Raw genomic sequence first — 19,752 nt, forward strand, 5'->3', positions numbered from 1 at the left:
AATTTACGGCAAAAGATGTCAGAACCGTGCTTTCCTCTTGGAAAGGGTACTGACTGCAAGGGGCAAAGGAGGAGTTTCTGCAGTGGTGGTATTATCCTTGATTTCAATGATACCTAAACATCTATGTAAAAATTAAGCTGGCAATATACTTGGGGGATATGGACTTTACATGTATTAGGGTCAATCTCAAACTTTCAAAAAAAAAAAAAAAAGCCAGTGACCACTTTGGGCCAATTCTACCTCCTCACTATCTAATTTATATCATATGCTACTGTCATATCTCACACATGAACCACTTCATTTGTTTCCTATAACCAGGAACCTATCTCCTGGTTTCCCTGTTATCCTGGTATAACCATAAAAAGTCCTTTCTTTCATTCAGAAAAGTATGCTGGTTTGGACAAAATGTTTTATGTTCACCCTACCTTAGTTACAGCACCCACCTTCCTCCCAAGGACATCTTCTACAATACCCAGAGTAATCTTTGTAAAGCTTATCTTCGGGCTCTAAAGCCTCCAATGTTTTTCCTTTATTCAAGTTCAAATCCTTGAAATAATCCAACCCATGTAGTATATCCAGCTTCAACTCTTAACATCCAGCACCATGTACCACCACTCAAAACCAATATGCAATGTTTTGCAACCTTTATTCCTTATCACATCCCTCCCAAAGAACATTTTTAGACACTTTTTTCCTAGATGCTGCCCCACCCCAAATCAAATACTAAGGGATGAAATTCTGTCAGGGAGAACTGAGTTTTGGAAGGCTACAAGCCATAGTGAGGTCTAAGATTTTTTTCACTATTCCCCTAAAAAATAATTTTTGTCCCTTTGGGAATGATACCACCCCAACCAGGAATGCACGCTAAAAGGGTGGCTTCTTATTCTATCCATATACTTTGCCTTTGCTGTTGTTCCTCTCTGCCTGGAATGACCTCCCTTCTGGATACCATACTGCCAACTATTCACAGTGTTTAAGATTCAGTTAACTGCTCCTCAGAGCTCTTCTTCCACTTGCAGTCCAAAGTATCCTATCCATACCTCTGTCACCAAAACCTTAATATTTTACTAATGTTTTCATGATTTTCTCCTAAGTTATTGAAAAATAGGGACAATTTCTTTCTACAACCTTGGCTTTTAGTATTTTGTCTGTCATACTTATTAAATGAAAGGATAAATTAGTTATTACCTAGTTGAGATAACCACAGAACTCAGTTTACCTCAGATAGTCCCTCTTTAAAGTATTATTCTAACATAAATATTAATAACACCTCAAAATAATGTGGATAACTTATACTGCTAATTTACCTAGGCAGTGGGTAACTCTGAACAAGAGTGAAACACGATCAGATGTAAGCATTAAAAAGAACACTGTAGGGGTACCTGGGTGGCTCAGTCAGTTGAGCATCCAACTCTTGATTTTGACTCAGGTCATGGTCTCATGGGTGGTGAGACTGAGCTCCAGTGGTGACAAATCAGACCCTGCTTGTGATTCTCTTTCTCTCTCCCTCTGCCCTTCCCCTGCTCGTGGGCATGCTCTCTCTCTCTCTCAAAATAAACAAACATAAATTTTAAAAAAATTTTAAAAACAACACTGTAGCTGTAATATAATAAAAAATGACTCAAACAAAATAGTCAGAGGTAAAATTAAACGAGGGCCTGCAATAGGGTAATAGAAGGGGCAGGGTGGGGAGGAGGGTAGATATTCAGAACATAAAAGTAACAAGGCTTAATGGCCAGCTGGATACAGAGAGGAAGATTAACAAGGGAATCAAGAGTGAAAACATGAATTTCTAAACTGAGCAACTGGAGCAGTCACCAACAGAACATTAAAAAGCAATGATGAGTTTTCAATTTAGGACTAGTGATTCAAGAACCTGGAGGACAATTTAGTAGTTAAATATATGGATCCGAAGCACACAAAAGGGTAAGATGGACCAAGTTATCAGCCTATAAATATTAACTGAAGCCAAGCTGCTGAACGGCTTCCCAGGAGATACACAATCAGCAGTTCTAATTGACAGAAACTAGTATGTATTTAATATGATTTAATATTTAACGTGAAGACCACACGAAATTAATTCGAAATTTTGTTTTAACACATTTACTCATTATTTAGTACATACAAAGCATGATATTAAACACTAACGGAATAAAACCAATAAAACCCTAAGAGAGTTAAGGAGCTCACTCTGAGGTAAAAAGAAACGTTACAGACAAAAAATGATATTGCATATGGACTGAGTTGAGGAAGAGCTGAATTCAAGGCCTTAATTTTGACTATAGTACCTTTAACTTTGGTTTAAGGACTCAAAATGAGTGCCTTAACAGCTTTCTTTGATTTAGAGCACTAAGCTTTGCAGAGTACTTAAATCTAAAATTTTCCTTTAAAAAAAAAAAAGTCTTTGTGAAGTGGAAATCAGAGAACTAGCTCAGGAAAGGCAATGTACTGTGAAGCTGGATCTACAAAATAGGAGAAATAGCCAGAAAAGTAAAAACTGTTAAACACAGCTCTAAGTGGAATACTTTTAAAACACAATTCCACGTTCAATGTCTGGCTCACTAAGATTAAGATGATAGTTACATATAAGGACAACAGATGGTACAAAATAAAGGGACTACTAGCTTGTCCCAGACACACAGTAGACTAATTAATTACACAATGCAAACACCTGACAAGATTACAAGGCAGTGATTCTTATCTATTTGCATATTTTTTCATAATGCTTTGCACCCACTAGGGATTCACGAAAAAATAACTTGAATGAATTTTATCCCCTTCTATTATACACTCTACTGGTTTGGCGTTTTTTGTCCTGCACTGTTTGCTCCCACTCATTCTCTTTTGCGGTTTCTGCTCTTCTCCCCTGATCCTGTAGTAATCAAGTGTACCATGTGGGACTGCCTTCGGTCCTCTTCTATTCTCTGTGTACACTCACCGCCTTGGTAATTTCATCTAGTCTCATGACTTTAAATAACATCTAAAGTTAATGACTATAAAATTTCTATCCACAGCCCAAACCTCTCTAGAGAAAAACACATTTGTATATGTAACTCCTTACTCAACATTTCTAATAGACTTTCAAACTTGTAATGTTCAAAAATGAATTCCTGATCTTCCCTCCCCAAACCCACTCCTCCTGCAGCTTTCCCCACTCCTCTTTGATGGTAACTCCAACACTCCAGTTTTCAGGCCAAAGACCTCACAATCTTGCTTGATTCTACTTTTCCTTAAAGCACAATGCTTATTCGTTAGCAAATCCTGCTGGCTAAACCTTCAAAGTTCTTTCCATAATTGGTTACTTCTTACCACCTGTATTACTATCACTTACTCTGAGTTACAATCAGCTCTTCCTAACTTTAACATGATACTTTCCCACTGATGTGCCTGCTTCTTTGAACGCTCGCTCGCATACAGTCTTTTCTCAACCCAGCAAGCAACCCAGGGAGCTAGGGGGTGCTTTTTAAAAAGTTAAGTAGTATAATATCACTGCTCCAAAATTCTCTGGCAGCCCCCTCTATCACACAAAATAAGAGTTAAGGAATTTCCAAGGACTTACAGAGTCCTTAATGATATACTCCCTCCTACACCACTATTATTGCCTCTCTGACTTCATCTCTTATAATTCTCACCCTTGTTCACTCTCCTCCAGTCACTAAGAGCATCTTGGTATTCCTTGAATGCACCAGACATACTCTCATCTTAGGAGCACAATCACTATTCCTTCTACTTAGAAATCTCTTTCACCATCTATCTCCAGGGCTAATTCCATCACATGCATCAAGCCTTAAATCAAAATTCATCTTCTCAAAAATCACAACACTGACATCTTATTTAAACTGCAACCCAGCACTTGCTTGCAACCCCCTTATTCTTTTTTAAATGAGCAATTATCACATAATACAAATTTAAGAATTCACTAAGAGAATAAAGATCTCCTGAGAAAAGAATTGGAGCTAATTTCAAGTTATCAAAAATAAAACATCACTTGGATTCAGGTTACCACTTCTCTACTCATACTTTTGTACTACAAATTCTAGGCTCACTCAAAAGCACTACCAATGAATCAAGCAGTTAACATGTTTTGCTGCTAAATGTCAGGGCTCTAGACTGTATCGTGGGCAGTTGGTCAGCATTCCCTGGTGCAATGCTGCTGTTCCAGTAAAACAAGATAAAGTAATTAATGTGGCACACACTGGTCAACATAATTTTGTGAATAGTTCAGAAAATTTCCTAAGGCTCAAAAATAGGCCATTCAAACTAGCTAAGTTTGCTATTAAAGAGAAGCAGGGATGCCTGGGTGTCCTGGGCATCTGACTTCAGTTCAGGTCATGATCTCATGGTTCTTAACTCTGAACCCTGCATCGGGCTCTCTGCTGTTAGCACATAGCCTGCTTTGAATCCTCTGTCCACCTCTCTCTGCCCCTCCCCGACTTATTCTTTCTCTCTCTCTCTCAAATAAATAAAAACTTAAAGAGAGAAATAGGATTTTCCCAGTAAGTGTGAATTTATCATAAATTATATTTAAAAGTAGAGAGGTGCCTGGGTGGTTCAGTCAGTTAAGCGTCAGGCTCCTGATTTCAGCTCAGGTCATGATCTCATGGTTAGTGAGTTGGAGTCTCACTCAGACTTTGTGCTGTCAGTGCAGAGCCTGCTTGGGACTCTCTCTGCCTCTTTCTCTCTGTCCCTACTCCAAATGTGCTCTCTAAAAATAAATAAATAAAATTTAAAAATAAATAAAAACAAATAACATAAAGAACTATTTTTTAAAAAGCAAAAAAGTAAAACTTACATTATGCATTGAAACCGTGCGAAATAGTTTCTAATTATATAAAAACTACAGCAAATTCACCTGTGAAGGTGAACACTTTCAATTAGCTCACAACGACTTCAGGAATCATCATGGAGAAACTAAAACACATGGGATTATAAATGTAGGTCTCAAAATGAGAACTCTGGAAAGCAGCAGAATAGGTCTTGTTTCCATGCAAAGATCGGGATCCCCAAAAACAAAGTCTGGCTTATCACAACTACAGTAACAGCCTGACTAATGTCATGTCACAAAAGGTCAGCCCGAAGTTACTGAAACCCACTATGCAAAGCACTATAAATCTGAAAACACCTCCACGGTGACTTAGTAAGAATTAATCAAAGCACTTAATTTCATTTATTGAACGTCTATCCAAAAAAATCCAACAATCCATTCACACTGTTGTCAGTTTTTGCTTTTTGAGTTAGGAAACATACCATTTAATATAGAAATTTTTTCAAATCAAGGAAAACCTCTCCCCACCCCAATTTAAGTATACTATAAGGTGTGGAAAGTTAAAAGTTTCTGACACCAGCCTAAAAAAAACAGCCTTCAGGTAAAAAGAAAATCATTTAAGCGGATGCCACTGTTACTAACCCAATACACCAAATTTTGGCTCCAAGCACAAAATACCGTAAAATTTCCCGCTGACAGTCTGAGAAAGTACCACAAAAACAGATCTTTAAATACGCATCATCCACTACCAGAATTTATCATTTGACTGCAGTTTTAAACTGATTTTGAAAACTTTCTTTTCTAGACAGTAAGTTCTTAGTAAGTTGACTATTCACTTACAACATCTACTTGGTTTTTCAGTCTATCTACCCAGGGGCACTCTCATTCCAAGACGCACATTCTGCCCTGAGAAAATACAACTTTGTAATGGTGACTTCTTATCGAAAACACTAGGAAGTCACCGGCAAAGACGAGTGTACGAGGAAGGCGGCATCTCAAGCAAGAAAGGCGGTCATCTCCTCCGCGAGAAGGGCCTGGGTGACCGCGGTGGGTACGCAAAGAACAGATACACTGGCAGCAGGTGCGAGGATCTGGCTAGGGGACAGTCGCCGCAGGTTTCGGACCGACAAGGGGATGTTGTCCGTTGTACAGCCAGGGTCCGCCAACCTTACCTCGGGGGTCCGCTCCGGAGGCTTCTTCTTCAGCGCCTGCCTAGCACCGGGGTCCACGGGCGAGTTCATGGCCGCTACCCCGGCCCCCGTGCTCCCCAGGCTGTCCTTAGCAGCCCACGAAACAGCACATTCACCTTAGGTAATGGGGTCTGCACCCTCCACCCCCGAGGTAGAGAACCCCGGACTGCTCCGGGGTCAGTGCTCAAGCAAACAAGCCTTCGCAACGCCCGCCCAGGGCCTCAGCCCACGCGCGACTGGCCAGAGGGAAGCCCGCACGGGGGCGGAAGGAGGAGGATTGCGCATGCGCAACACGGGCGAGCACGCAAACGGGCGCCCAAGGGCGTGTCTCCGTGGTGACGTAAAAACTGGGGTGGTGCAGTTAGGACTCTAACGACTCTTCGTGAGATTTGAGGAAGCGTCGCGAGATCTCACCTAAATGGGTCACAGGATCCGCCGCGGATTTGCGGTTTCGGCTGTTTCAACTTCCGGTACAGAGGCCGGAAATGCGCTATGACGGACTAAGCAGAAGTAACCTGTTGGGGCGGAACGGTGGGGTAATTGTCCTAGGTATAGGGTTCCGTGTGTGCACCAAATACGGAACCTCAGGGCGTGGCCCAGGCTCCGACCACAGTCCAGTTCTGCAACTCCGACGCCCCTCCCTCGAACAAAGTGCGGACTTCGCTGCTACCGTTTAGCGAACAAGGAAGTCATTCCATCTCTTCCTTACGTTTAATAAAACGATTCTCTTGTGGAAGGAGGCTACCAGGAAGTACACGCCCAGTCTTTTACAGACGTGCTGAGATCAGGACAGAAATCAAAGCCTTCAGGCCTTGAGCAGAGGTTGGCAGAGGTGGCAGGCGCTGATGGCGCAGCCTGCTCTGGATTAGCGGGGGGTTCGAGAAGTCAGGTCTGTACTGCATTCACATAACCAATGCCTAGGGCAGCCCTGTCTCGGCTCAGCCCTTTCCTCAGGCGGGGAGGGTTTAGGGTCGTCTGGCCTCGAGTCACCAATTTTGCGCTACATTATACGTGCTGGCCTGTTTCCCGACAGCGCGAATAAAACAGATTTCCGTTTATAAACTACTGGCCCCTTGGGTAAGAAAAACAGACCACTCTTCATAATAGCCAGGCACGTGTAGATGTTTTCAGTGAGACGACTGATCGAATTCCAGACACCATCGTTCCAAGACAGTATTTTTCACCGTATATTTTTGGCGCACACATGGGCCGCACTGGTCTCAAAATGCCTTATTTTGTAGTCCTCATAGGCTTAATCCTTTTTACTGAATTCAAAGCCTTTTGAGGTCTACACCACATCTACGTCCATCTTAGTATTTCTCACAGCAGTTAGCACAGTTTACTAACAGTGATCTATGATTACGATGTTATTTACTCTTTTAATGACGTGGTAATTAAAATTGTATTTTAGAACAACAAAAAAATAATTCAACGAAAAGGAAATAATTGAGGACGCAACTTTTACCATTTCTGGGACTTGGTAATGATGTTAATAATAGTTTTGTTTTCCGTTGGTCGTTGGGCTTACCCAAACTTGAAGTTTACAACATAATATTAGCACATTTCTTTTTTGAGTATAGGTCAAAAACCTTACCAGGGAAGTTGTGGCTCAGCCATCCTGGTGATAAAGTAGTTGTAGAGAGCACAAGGAACTGCAGTGACCCATTTTCGACATTTTTTGTGTGTATAAACACCCTCTCAAAAGTCTGCCTAGGATCATACAGGTTGCTTAGCCCTTGAAGGATCAGTTTCTAGGGCCACGTAAGTATTTTGAAACACAAAAGTGGAATTAAAGCATGACGACCATGAGCTTGGACTTTAGGTGCAAACACCGGAATGGGTGTCTTTAATACACCACTTCTATTTGAATCACTTGGGGAAGTCATTTAATGTCTCTGAACTTCATTCCCTTATCTGTAAAATGAGACTAGTAAAGTATCCCATTGCTTTGGGATTCTCAAGATTACATGAGATAATTCATGTGAAGTACTCGGGCTGTTGCCTGCATAATGCAAGGACAAGCACTCTTTATTACTTCTATTTCTATTACTTCACGTCTGAAAAGTGATTTCTCTAAAGCAGAAATTCGAGTTTGAAAAACTCGCAAAGGTTTTTTTTTTTTTTTAATGTTTTATTTATTTCTAGGAGAGAGAGAGAGAGACAGCGTGAGCAGGGGAGGGTCAGAGAGAGAGGGAGTCACAGACTCTGAAACAGGCTCCAGGCTCTGAGCTGGGAGTCAGCACAGAGCCCGACGCGGGGCTCGAACCCACGAACCGCGAGATCATGACCTAAGCGAAAGTCGGACGCTTAACCGACTAAGCCACCCAGGCGCCCCCCGCAAAGTTTTTTTAATGACTATTTTTTTCATTAATAACTTTCAGAAACATATTAAGGTATTCATGAAGATGTGGAGCAAGAACTCTCACAGAGAGTGTAAACTGGGAAACTGCTTTGGCCAAAAAAAAAAAAAAGGAAAAAAATGTAGTAAAGTTGAAACACACCCATTGACAACAAGTCCAATCCTCGATCTATGTCCAGAAGAATACCCGTGTACACCAGAAAAGATGAACAAAAATGTTCATTGTTCATATTAACCCAAAATTAACCACATGTCCATTAATATAGAATGAGTATATTATGGTATATGTATGCAGTACAACTGCATTGTACATGGATGAGTCACCAGCAAAGTGTTGAGAAGAAAAAAAGCAAACCACAAAATATCAAGTATAATTATACACACAAGGATCAAATACAAGCTAAACTGAATTACATCACATAGGGATGCATAGACATAAAATTATAAAGAAAAAGGGAGACAATGTTCACAAAAGTCAGGTTGGTAATTAGAAAAATGAGAAGATTATGATCAGCATTGGACACATGGAGAAAGAGAATTCTAGGTTACAAAATATTATTTACTTCTTGACCTAAATGATGGTTACATTAGTGTGTATTAATTTTTCTGTATATAATACTTCATGAGAAAAATGAATATATACAAAAATAACTTACTTTTAAGCTTTACTATAAGACAGCAACAGTAAACACAATATATTAATGTTCATGGTAGTTATACAAATCAAAAATTAAGCACTTTTTTTTTTTTTAAGTTTATTTGAAACAGACTGTGTGTGTGTGTGTGTGTGTGCACGGTACCGGGAAGCAGACAGAGATGGAGAGAGACGGAACCCTAAGTAGGCTCCTGACTGCCAGCACAGAACCCCATGAACTGTGAGATCAAGACCCAAGCCCAGTCAGGTGCATAACTGAATGAACCACCCAGGCAACCAGGCACCCAAGTAAATTTTCAAAATCTATCTTGTCCTAACCATCTTTTATGCTCTGGTATGCTGAAAAAAGTGAATTGACAGTGAAAGCTCTACTAGCTACTTTCAGAGAAAAGGTAACCTCTGGGATGGGATTCACCAGTACAACCTGGTATCTGAAAAGAACCATAATGGTTCGTTATGCAAACGGTTTACTAAATCCTAGGAAAAACAAAACATGGTTAAATCTTAAAAAGAAAAAAATGGCTTAACTCTTACCCTACCTTATTTTTCTCCTTTATACTTATTACAACTTGGTACCATATTTTCATCTATCTCTTCCACCAGTGACAAGTATGTAAACTCCAAGAGAACACAGAAGGTTTGTGTTATTTACTGGCATATCACTGGCACCCAGACTTGTGCCTAACACGTAAGTAGTGCTCAATTAGTATTGGTCGAATGAATAAACGGAACTACCTAAGGACTAAGCAATTAAGAGGGGATTTTGCTGTAAAAAAAGATAGGCACTTGATTGCTCTCCAGTGGCAAAGAAAGTTCTGGCTAAGCAAATGTTTTATGCAAAACTAAATCCTAATTAGGCAGACAGACTCATAATGGCTATCTTTCCAAACTAATAGCAAACCAACAAAAACATGCGAGTAAATAGGACTGTTTTTAATAGCACCTGGAATGAAGTAAAGAATTGAGATCTGGCATATGCTGGGAGATTGAGTGAAAAGAAGAACATTTTCTGGCCCAAATCTTTAAGTAAGGCCAATTATGATTATTAAAACAGGATCTGAGGGTGAGGTCTAGGAATTCGTATTTCTCAAAAGCTACCTAGGTATTTCTAACATGTGACCAGGTTTGAAAACTACTTGAAACTAACTCAGGTTCTGGACTAATCTGACCCAACTTAATTCCAGACTTTTCACACAGTAAAGGATACTGACCTGTAAGTGCTGGACTAAATAAATGTGTGACACAAGAGTGGCATCATAAGTTTCTTGAGAAAATAACATCTTCCTTATACTTCCACATTTCAACAATGTTATTCCCCTAGAGACTATTTAGGTCACATTGCCTTTACCAAGAATCTGAATTTGAGCAATGAGGTGAATACATAGACCTATTTTTGGACTGCCCTTGTTAAAACAGTCACTTGGAAAACAAGGAAGCTTAAGCCTCTTCAACTTAATCCTCTCCTTAGAGTAAATACAGGTTTTTCTGTTGAAGGTCTAATCAGTGTTAACCCAGAGATGCAATCTGATGAAGGGATAGATCTAGGCTCAGACTTTCCGGAGAAAGAAAGTCCCTTTTAAAAGAAGTAGAAGGGACCAAGTCTCAGGAGGTAGCATATGCTTTAAGATCACTAAAGTTCTCCTGACAAATAATGAGTGGATATTTCACATATTATTTAAAAACATCTTTTGGGTTGCTTATAGTTTTTTGGGGGGTGGGGAGGGAGTCTCAAATGTTAAACTTAAAACAAATATGACCAAGTCCATGGTCTGCACTCCAAAGCAAAGATAAGAAGCTCTACACACTCCAACCTCTGCCTTTTTATCTAAGTCCTTCCTACTCAAAACTACAATTCCCCAGCTCCCATTGCACCTTCGACTCAGTTTGGTGCCATCCCACTCCTACATTCTACATTGGCAAAAACAAAAAAATACCAGATAATCTTTTACAGTACATCTGTCACCACATAGTAGTTGGAAACCATTCTGGTCTGAGAAATAAAACAAACCCTCAAAGGAAAGACTATGATCTCAGATTAAATTGTGTGTTTTCAGATTCTTATCACTAAAATCATTCCTCTATGCTTCTCAGAAATGTTACAAGATATCATTTATATGCAGGAATAGCACAAATAAACACAGGTACCAATTATAAACTTTTAAAATATCTGATGAATATTACCCAAATACTTGACACTTCCTCTCTGCTTTAAAATAGTGCACTTGGGGGCACCCTGGGTGGCTCAGTCAGTTAAGAGTCCAACTTCGGGTCAGGTCATGACCGCATGGTTCGTGGGTTCAAGCCCCACGTCGGGCTCTGTGCTGACAAATAGCTCAGAGCCTGAAGCTTGCTTCAGATTCTGTGTCTCCCTCTCTCTCTGACCCTACCCTGCTCATGCTGTCTTTCTCAGAAATAAATAAAACATTTACAACAATTTAAAAAATAAAATAAAATTCTGCACTTATCCTCTTTGGTCAAATTTAAGAGTCATATATATAAAGTGATATGAAGACAGATCTAATCCTATTTCCTGGCATAACTCTGCCCAAATCGACCAGCTTGAGTAAGATAAGGTAGCATCTCAACAGCTTACTCAGGGCTGAATCACTGCTGCAAAGCAGGCACTCTGGATTGATGGAAGAGCTTACTTACCGTATAATGCAGATGAAAATGACAGACCTGCTCAGAGTCACATGCAAAATCAGTGAAAAAAAGTTTTAGAATCCAAACCAACTGGCCAATTTTTTTTAATTATAAAGTCAATAGTATTGAATACATGTTCTTAATAGGTTTACATGGAGTTTTCTAGGTCTTAAATGATGTTTAGTTTGTTTTCAAAGAAGTTAAAAAGATTTTCTATTTGTCATCATGTAACATTATATCAGTATATTTTTTGTGACTATGTTTTCATTTACAAGAACATACGTTAAATTCTCCCCATAAGAGCTGGGGGGCCATACAAGGGAAACTGGACAGAATACCTAGTAACAGCAGCAGCTAAGAATTATTGAGCACTTGGGGTGTGCCATGCATTGAGATCAATTTCTGATGTACACTATTTCACTTGATCTTAGAAAGTACATTCCTTAGAAACCTTAGAAAGTAGATTTTACTAAATACCAATAAAGAAATTTAGGATTAAAGAAGGATATAATGAACATGGTCATATATGTAGAAGTGCCACACTTGTGAAAAGAATCCAAGTGAGCTGACCCAAGAGTCCATGATGTTACATGTACCTTATTAACACACAAAAGAAAAACTAACATCGTCCATCAAATTGACGTGTATTTATTGCACAAATTTCCCCTAGAACTGGGAGGTTATTATAATACAGGTGTACATTTGAGAAATGTATACAGAACAAGGAACAAGTATGTACATTTTACATATCCCACCATCTAAATAACTTAAGAGAAAGCAGAACAAGCTCATAAGACATCCACCAGAAATAGGCATTGTGTAAAATCTTTTTTTTTAAAGTGATCATCCCCAGTGTATGCCAATTGCAACAAAATGAAGTGTGTGCTAGTATGTTTATTGCACTTAACATTTTCAAACTCAGAATTAAGACTTATTAATAAAAGCCAAAAATATTTCAAATCAAACCAATTAGTCTATATACAAGGAAAATTTAGTTTTAAATCTATCATGTAAAAAGATCCCTTTTCATTTCCTGTTCCAACAAACAGGTTTTTTTAAATTCCCTATTGCAACAAACAGGGTTTTAAAATATGTAACACCTAACTGTCTGTACCATAAGAAGTTAAAAAAATTATTTTCAACAGGCCAAAACTCATTTCACATTCGTCATAATGATCACACTTTAAAGAAGTAGCAGCTCATTCCTTGGGCTTTGTGTAAGGAAAAACATGACTATGATGAAGGCAGTAGAAATTATAGAAGGTTAGGAATTATAAAACTCAGGAATCCTATAAGGATTAATGATTCTATTAAGAAACTATAGGTTCTTCCTTCTGAGCAAAGCTTAGTTTTAAAAGGAACAGTAGTAGCATGGGCCATCCATTTATTGAAGACTGGATTTCCTAAATGACAATTAGAGATTTCAAACTGGGCCATGAATAGTTTGATGATTAATCAAAAAAAGGAAACAAGCAAAACCAGACATTATCTACCTGCTACATATCATTCTGAACTGCAATAAAAAAAATAATGTACAGTGGCCCACATAAAAATCTGTCTATATTCTGAATTCTGCCAAACAAATTGACTCATAGAATCCCAAACAATAAAAGAGGGAAGAATTTCAATGATTAATGGAATAAGAGAATTAAGCAAAAGAAAACAGATCTATAAATACCCTTTGGCAGCAGGTCATCCATGGGAGACTCAGGTACTAACTGGGACCAGGAGACAGGACACAGGGGCAAGAGTGATTGCAGGCACAACAATTTCAGGTTTACACTCCATTAAAATAACCATATCTTTTCTATTAGAGATTTCTTGAATACATAAAGAACAAGGCAAAATGTGACCCAACACTATTATAAATTCAAGGCCAAAGACTAAACAAACCACAGAAATCTTCCTTAATTACTGAAAATTCAAACAGCAAGAATGAATGTATTATACAGTAGTTGTATTTAGTAAGAGAATAAGCAAGTAGTTTCTTTAAGCTAATCAATTAACTAGGATGAAAATAGTCCATGAAAGCAGAAACCAATTTCACTTTTAGCATTAAAAGTATCTTAGATCAGGTAAGTAAAGAATAAACTATAATGTAGTATTCAAGTAAACTGAGGTAGTAGAGCATAAATGAAAACTTTATCTACCCATCTTTCTATTTACATTACTTACAAGAGTTTGGTTCCATTAATTAGCCTTTCTCATAAGCAACATTCTACAATATATACAAAAAAAGTAACAACTGGAAAGTGAAAATATTTCAAAAAAATTAGATTTTGCAAGGGAAGGACTATTAGAGGAAAGAAAGTAATTTTAAGAGTTAACAAGCTCTATTAGTATAAACTGATTATTATGAAGCTGTGAATATTATGAAATACTCAGTTCCTATGGTTTCAAGAAGGGCTGATACTGAAAGCAAAGGCCTTGGCTACCTGAGCACTTTTAAAGAAAATAGTATTATTTTTCCCAATGCTTTGGTGCAACTTTTAATCCTAATTTTTATTAAATTAGATGCAAATATGTAAATATTAACATTTATAAGAATTAGCTTATTCTTACAAACAAAACAAATGGTATAAAGTAGTATTTTTATTTTGGGAAACTACATTCCTCAGCCTTAAAAAAAGATTGGCATTAGTTATATTTTAGGGTGTGTGAAACAAAAAGTTCACCAGAAAGTAACATTTCAACACTATTTACAACTGATACTAGTTGAAAATATTATTTTTAAAAAGACATGTTTACCAATCAATCTTGTATTTCTACTTTTTTTTTAAAAAATAGATACATATGTACACTTCGATGGATAACATACACACATTTACACTCATTATTCTGGATTATTATAATTAACAGGCTGTTTAAAATAGTTTGAGAAATACCCTAAAATTAGCTATTTTGAATTGAAAAACAAAAGAACAAATAATCAAGCTTTTATAGATGTACATACCTTAGAAATAAGGAGTTAAAATTAGTTAAATGACTATTTCTGAGTCATTTAATTGTGAGATATACATTGCTATTTATGAGTGTGGCAACAAAGGAGTGATCATATGAAATTCCTTGATGTTATTATCCATTTTGTAGAAATCTCTATCCTTTGGCTTTTTCAAATGCTTTCCCTAAATATTATTTATGCTGTTTTAGTTTCACTTGGTTAAAAATATACTACCACCCAAAAGTCCAGCCGAAATGAAAAAGCAACCCAATGATCACACAGTATGTACTGCAATGCAGGATACCCAGGCATTTGACTCATTTAGATGGAATTCTAACAGTGAAAAAAATGCCATAAAATGCATTTTGTATCTGCTTCCTTAGTTTCTATTTAACTTTCTACCAAAGTTAATTTCTAACAACCTTTATGTTAAAGGAGTATCTGAGCAACATATGGAGAGTGAGTGCTTGCTACAGCAGCCAGAAGAGGAAGATCACTGGATTCAATCCTGAAATGAAGAAAAAAAATTTTTTTGAGTTTAGGCTTTCTGTACCCAGGACATGTGTAAGTGCTATGTGTAGTCACTATATGTCACTATATGACATATATATATGTCACTATATGTAGGCACTATAAGAGCCTAGGGCACTCTGCCAAAAGGAAAAGGATAACAAGAGACTTGAAGATAACACAAGCTGGAAATTTTTCAGTAAGTAAAAACCAAAGCTGACGACTGTGTAAAAAGAAAGCCTCTGAAACCCAACAGCAACAAGGTCATGGATGTAGGAAAGCATTTCACTGACCTGCTAATGGACCATGTATCAGGGCAAGGGACCGTATCTAAGAAATACAATAAACTATAATAATACAGAAATTGTGTGCATTCATACTGTTTTGGATACAAATGTTTTTATAAAAAGAAGTACTGGGAAGAAGTAATGGAAGCTTCTTAAAAATTCATCCTATGACAAATAATTTATAGGGGGAAAAGGCCAATAAAAGATAGAAAAAGTTATGCAGTCTCATTCATGGTTAGAGAATAAATCTGAATAAAATCAAATTACATTTTTTAAGCTAGTAGCTTAACAAAGATGAAAAAATTTGCTAATAGGAAGCAGTAGGAAGAGGTAGCTTCCTACTGTCTGTGAGAATTTATTCTGATATTTTAATAACTAACAGTATCTATCAAAAATTTAATATACATGTCCTTTAACCAAAAATTCTACTACTAAGAATTTATCCTATAAACTTCAAAGATTTATATTCATTTCAGTATTAATTTGTAATAACAAAAACCTGAAAATAATCTAAATTCTAACATATCATTAAATGCTATACAACCATTAAAAATAATGAGATAAATTAGTATGTGTTTGTATGCACATTCAAGATCTATTCAAAGGGAAGCTGCATCATAATAGGATATAAAACCAATTTATATTTTTTATCCTATACATTTAAAAATTCTGTAAGAAGAGACAATCCATTAACTGTATTTGGGTGAGAATGAGAAGATGGAGAAAAGACACTGATGAATCAATTTTCATTTTATGTCAAAATGCACACTGTAAAATTTGGTTATATGCATAATACATTAGAAGCTAGTTTAGATTTTTTAAAAATAAAGGCAAGACACACACAGAATTATCTGTGTCCAGTCTAGATGATTAGGATTAACATTAATGGAAGAATTTAATTTGATTTCTGATGTACAGTTGCTACTTAATGCTGACTCCCTTCTAAAAAGCTTAATTTAAAAAAGTTCTACCTTGTTTTAATTTATTCAACAGGATTTCAGGAAATAATTCACACACACACACACACACACACACACACACACACACAAAGTAGCCATAGAACACGGGCAAAGTGACTACAGAATGTAAAGAAAAGGGCTATATAATGCCTCCCACCAATTTCCTGTTCCTCCTGCAGTTAGCATTTTAGAAAAGTGTCTTCTCCCCAGGAGTAACTGCAAAGTAGACAGATACAATATAAAAACAATAGGAAATGAATAGTATTATGTAGATAATGTTCTACCACCCACAGAATGGTGCTACTTCAATCAACTCATGTGGATGGCAGGTCGTATGTGGGAATGATAAGTTTTAACACATATAATGAATAAAAATGAATATTTACTTATTTTGACTAAGATGAAAATTTAGATTTTAATTCATTTTTATCTGACCATATTCTCAACTTACTATAATAGTACAAGAGACGATGCCTTTGAAATCAGTGGAGGCCAGGGATCTGCTTATTACATGGTATAGAGCAACCTAACTGATAACTGTTAAGCTTCTAACAGGAAAATAACTTTAAAAGGAAAAAAAGCAAATCTGAGGGATATTCCTTGCCTACAAAGTTCAATGAGAAAACAAAGCCAGAAGAGAAACCATAAACATACCCTAGAACCACTCCTAGTTCCTTGACATGGACACGCATCTGTCCCCTCAGGTATTCAGACAGCATTTTGCTCTTGAAGTATAACTCCTGTAATCGGTCTTCAAGATGCATTACACACTGCAGTTAAGGGGGAAAAAGAACCAGGTCAGAAAAGGGTTTCTAACTCAAAGTGATGGCAAATTCCAAAGCATCACATTTTTGACCATTCTGTTTAGTTATTTGTATATAAATTAAAGTTTGGAGAACATTTTTAAAGCACATAATTTTAGCTAAAGGAGTGTAAATTTTTTTCTAGCTCATATCAAACATTTAGATCCTACAGAGATTTTTTTTTTAATGTTTATTTATTTTGAGTGAGACAAAGAGAGTGCAAGCAGGGAAGGTTCAGAGAGAGATAGGGAGAGAGAGAATCCCAAGCAAACTCCACACTATCAGCACAGAGCCCAACAGGAGGCTCAATCTCATGAATCCATGAGATTATGATGTGAGACAAAATCAAAAGTCAAAAGCTTAACTGACTGAGCCACCCAGGAACCCTGTGTGTGTGTTTTTTTTTAATGCAGTAAAGTATACATATTATAAAATTTGCCATTTTAACCATTTTGAAGTGTACAATTGAGAAGCATTAAGTACATTCAAAAAGATGTGAAACTATCACCACTACACACTTCCGTAAATTTTAAAAAATGCTTTTATTCCAAATTTGATAAATATACTCATAAAATAATACAGTTCAAATATAATTACATAGGAAAGAGTGCATTCTTCTGTGAGGAGTTAAAGAAAAAAGTTTGCGACAACTCACAATGTTCAGTAGTCCTTACTAAAAAAGAGAGGTTTCTGAGCCAGTGTAACATTAAAAACTAAAACACATACACTCCATTTATTAACTAACTTGCTCAATTTAATAAAATTGGTGATTTATCATGTAAATTGATGCTATACATGTATGAGGACAAAACATGAGTTTCAGGTGTTAAAATACTAAATTCTCAGGATGTTCAGATGGCTCAGTTGGTTCACTGGTGGACCCTTGATTGCAGCTCAGGTCATGATCTCATGGTTTGTGAGCTCAAGCCCTGTGTCCAGCTCTGCCCTAATAGCTTGGAGCCTGCTTGGAATTTTCTCTTTCACGCTCTCTCTGCCCCTCCCCTGCTATGTGTCCTCTGTCTCTCTGTCTCTGTCTCTCTCTCTCTCAAGAAAGAAATATTTAAAACAACAAAAACCACTAAATTCTTGCTGACTATTCCTTTCCACTGAAAATCAACTATTAAAACTCCTAATAAGTGTGACTGACTGGCTAGCTTAGTCTGTAAACTATGAAACTGTTGATCTCAGGATCATGAGTTTGAGCCTCACAGTGGGCATGGAGCTTACACCAAAAAAGAAAAAAAGAAAAAAAAAAAACCCTGCTAATAAAATACCCATTTTCTTCTTGGAAAAACAAAATAGAAATTATATACACATACCCACACACACACGCTTAAGCTTTACATATAATTTACATATATAGGGAATTTACGATATTACCCATTTTTAAGTATAAACTGCGTGGCATTAAGTACAGCCGAATATTGTGTAACCATCATCACTATCCATTTCCAGAACTTTTTTTTCATTATCCCAAACAGAAACTCTGTATCCATTACATAATAAGTCCTCATTCCCTCCTTCCCCCAAACCCTTGGTAATCTCTATCTACTTTCTATCTCTATGAATTTGCCTGTTCTAGACACCTCACTTAGGTAGAACCATATATATCTGTCATTTTCACTTATTCTACTTAGCATAATGTGCTCAAGCTATATCCATGTTGTGTAAAAAGGTATCAGAATTACATTCCTTTTTATGGCTCAAATATCCCATTCTATGTATGATACCACATTTTGTTTATCCATTCATTTGATTATAGAGTTGTTTCCAACTTTTGGCTACTGCAAATAATGCTGCCATGAGCACAATACTACAAGTATTTGAGTCCCTGCTTTCAAATGTTTTGAGTGTCAACCCAGAAGTAGAATTGCTGGATCATAGGGCAACACAATGTTAAACTTTTCAGAGAAGTGCCAAAGTGTTTTCCACAGCAGCAATGCACAAGGGTTCCAGTTTCCACACTTTGGCTAATCCTTGTCATTTTTGTTTTTGATCATAGCCATACTTATGGATGTGACAGGAGGATCTCACTGTGGTTTTGATTTGCATTTTCCTAATGACTAATGATGCTGAAGATCTTTTCATATGCTCATTGACCATTTGTACATCTTCTTTAGAGAAATGTCTATTTGCCAATTTTTAAGTTGAGTTTTTCTTTATTGTTGGTGAGTTGTGGGAGTTCTGTGTATATTCTGTATACCAGTATCTTTGAACATACATGATTTACAAATATTTTCTCCTACTCTGCACGCTGTCTTTTCACTTGTTGATAATGTCCTTTAAGGTACAAAATTTTAATTTGATGAAGTCCCATGTATCTATTTTTACTTTTCTTGTCTGTACTTTTTAAAAATAATTTTTAATATTCATTTATTTTTGAGAGAGACAGAGTACAAGCAGGGAGGGGCAGAGAGAGAGGGAGACATAGAATCTGAAGCAGGCTCCAGGCTCTGAGCTAGCTGTCAGCACAGAGCCCAACACGGGGCTACAACACACAAATCATGAGATCATGATCTGACCTGAAGTGGAACGCATAACCGACTGAGCCGCCCAGGTGCCCATGTGTTTTTGGTTTTAAATCTAAGAACTCACTATCAAATCAAATGTCATAAAGATTATCTCCTCTGTTTTCTTCAA

At 37.2% G+C, this 19,752-nt stretch overlaps 2 protein-coding genes across 7 annotated transcripts in view; both read right to left on the reverse strand.

Annotated features, from left to right (window-relative positions):
• The window catches only part of RAPGEF6 (Rap guanine nucleotide exchange factor 6), a 204,568-nt gene extending 198,381 nt beyond the window's left edge, over nt 1–6,187 (reverse strand). For all 5 annotated transcript variants that reach the window (XM_039252546.1, XM_039252545.1, XM_039252543.1 and 2 more), the window contains exon 1: nt 5,938–6,187. In XM_039252546.1, coding sequence (XP_039108477.1) covers nt 5,938–6,006 — 69 coding nt within the window. In that variant the 5' untranslated portion in view covers nt 6,007–6,187. The remainder of the gene's footprint in view (nt 1–5,937) is intronic.
• Nucleotides 6,188–14,184: 7,997 nt separating this feature from the next.
• Nucleotides 14,185–19,752, reverse strand: part of FNIP1 (folliculin interacting protein 1) — a 136,089-nt gene continuing 130,521 nt past the window's right edge. For both annotated transcript variants that reach the window (XM_039252550.1, XM_039252549.1), the window contains 2 exons: nt 16,964–17,079; nt 14,185–15,061 (listed from right to left, as the gene is read on the reverse strand). In XM_039252550.1, the coding sequence (XP_039108481.1) occupies nt 14,983–15,061; nt 16,964–17,079 (195 nt within the window). In that variant the 3' untranslated portion in view covers nt 14,185–14,982. The remainder of the gene's footprint in view (nt 15,062–16,963; nt 17,080–19,752) is intronic.

This window comes from Hyaena hyaena, unplaced genomic scaffold (assembly GCF_003009895.1).
Source record: "Hyaena hyaena isolate Hyena2069 unplaced genomic scaffold, ASM300989v1 scaffold_425, whole genome shotgun sequence".
Lineage (NCBI taxonomy): Eukaryota > Metazoa > Chordata > Mammalia > Carnivora > Hyaenidae > Hyaena > Hyaena hyaena.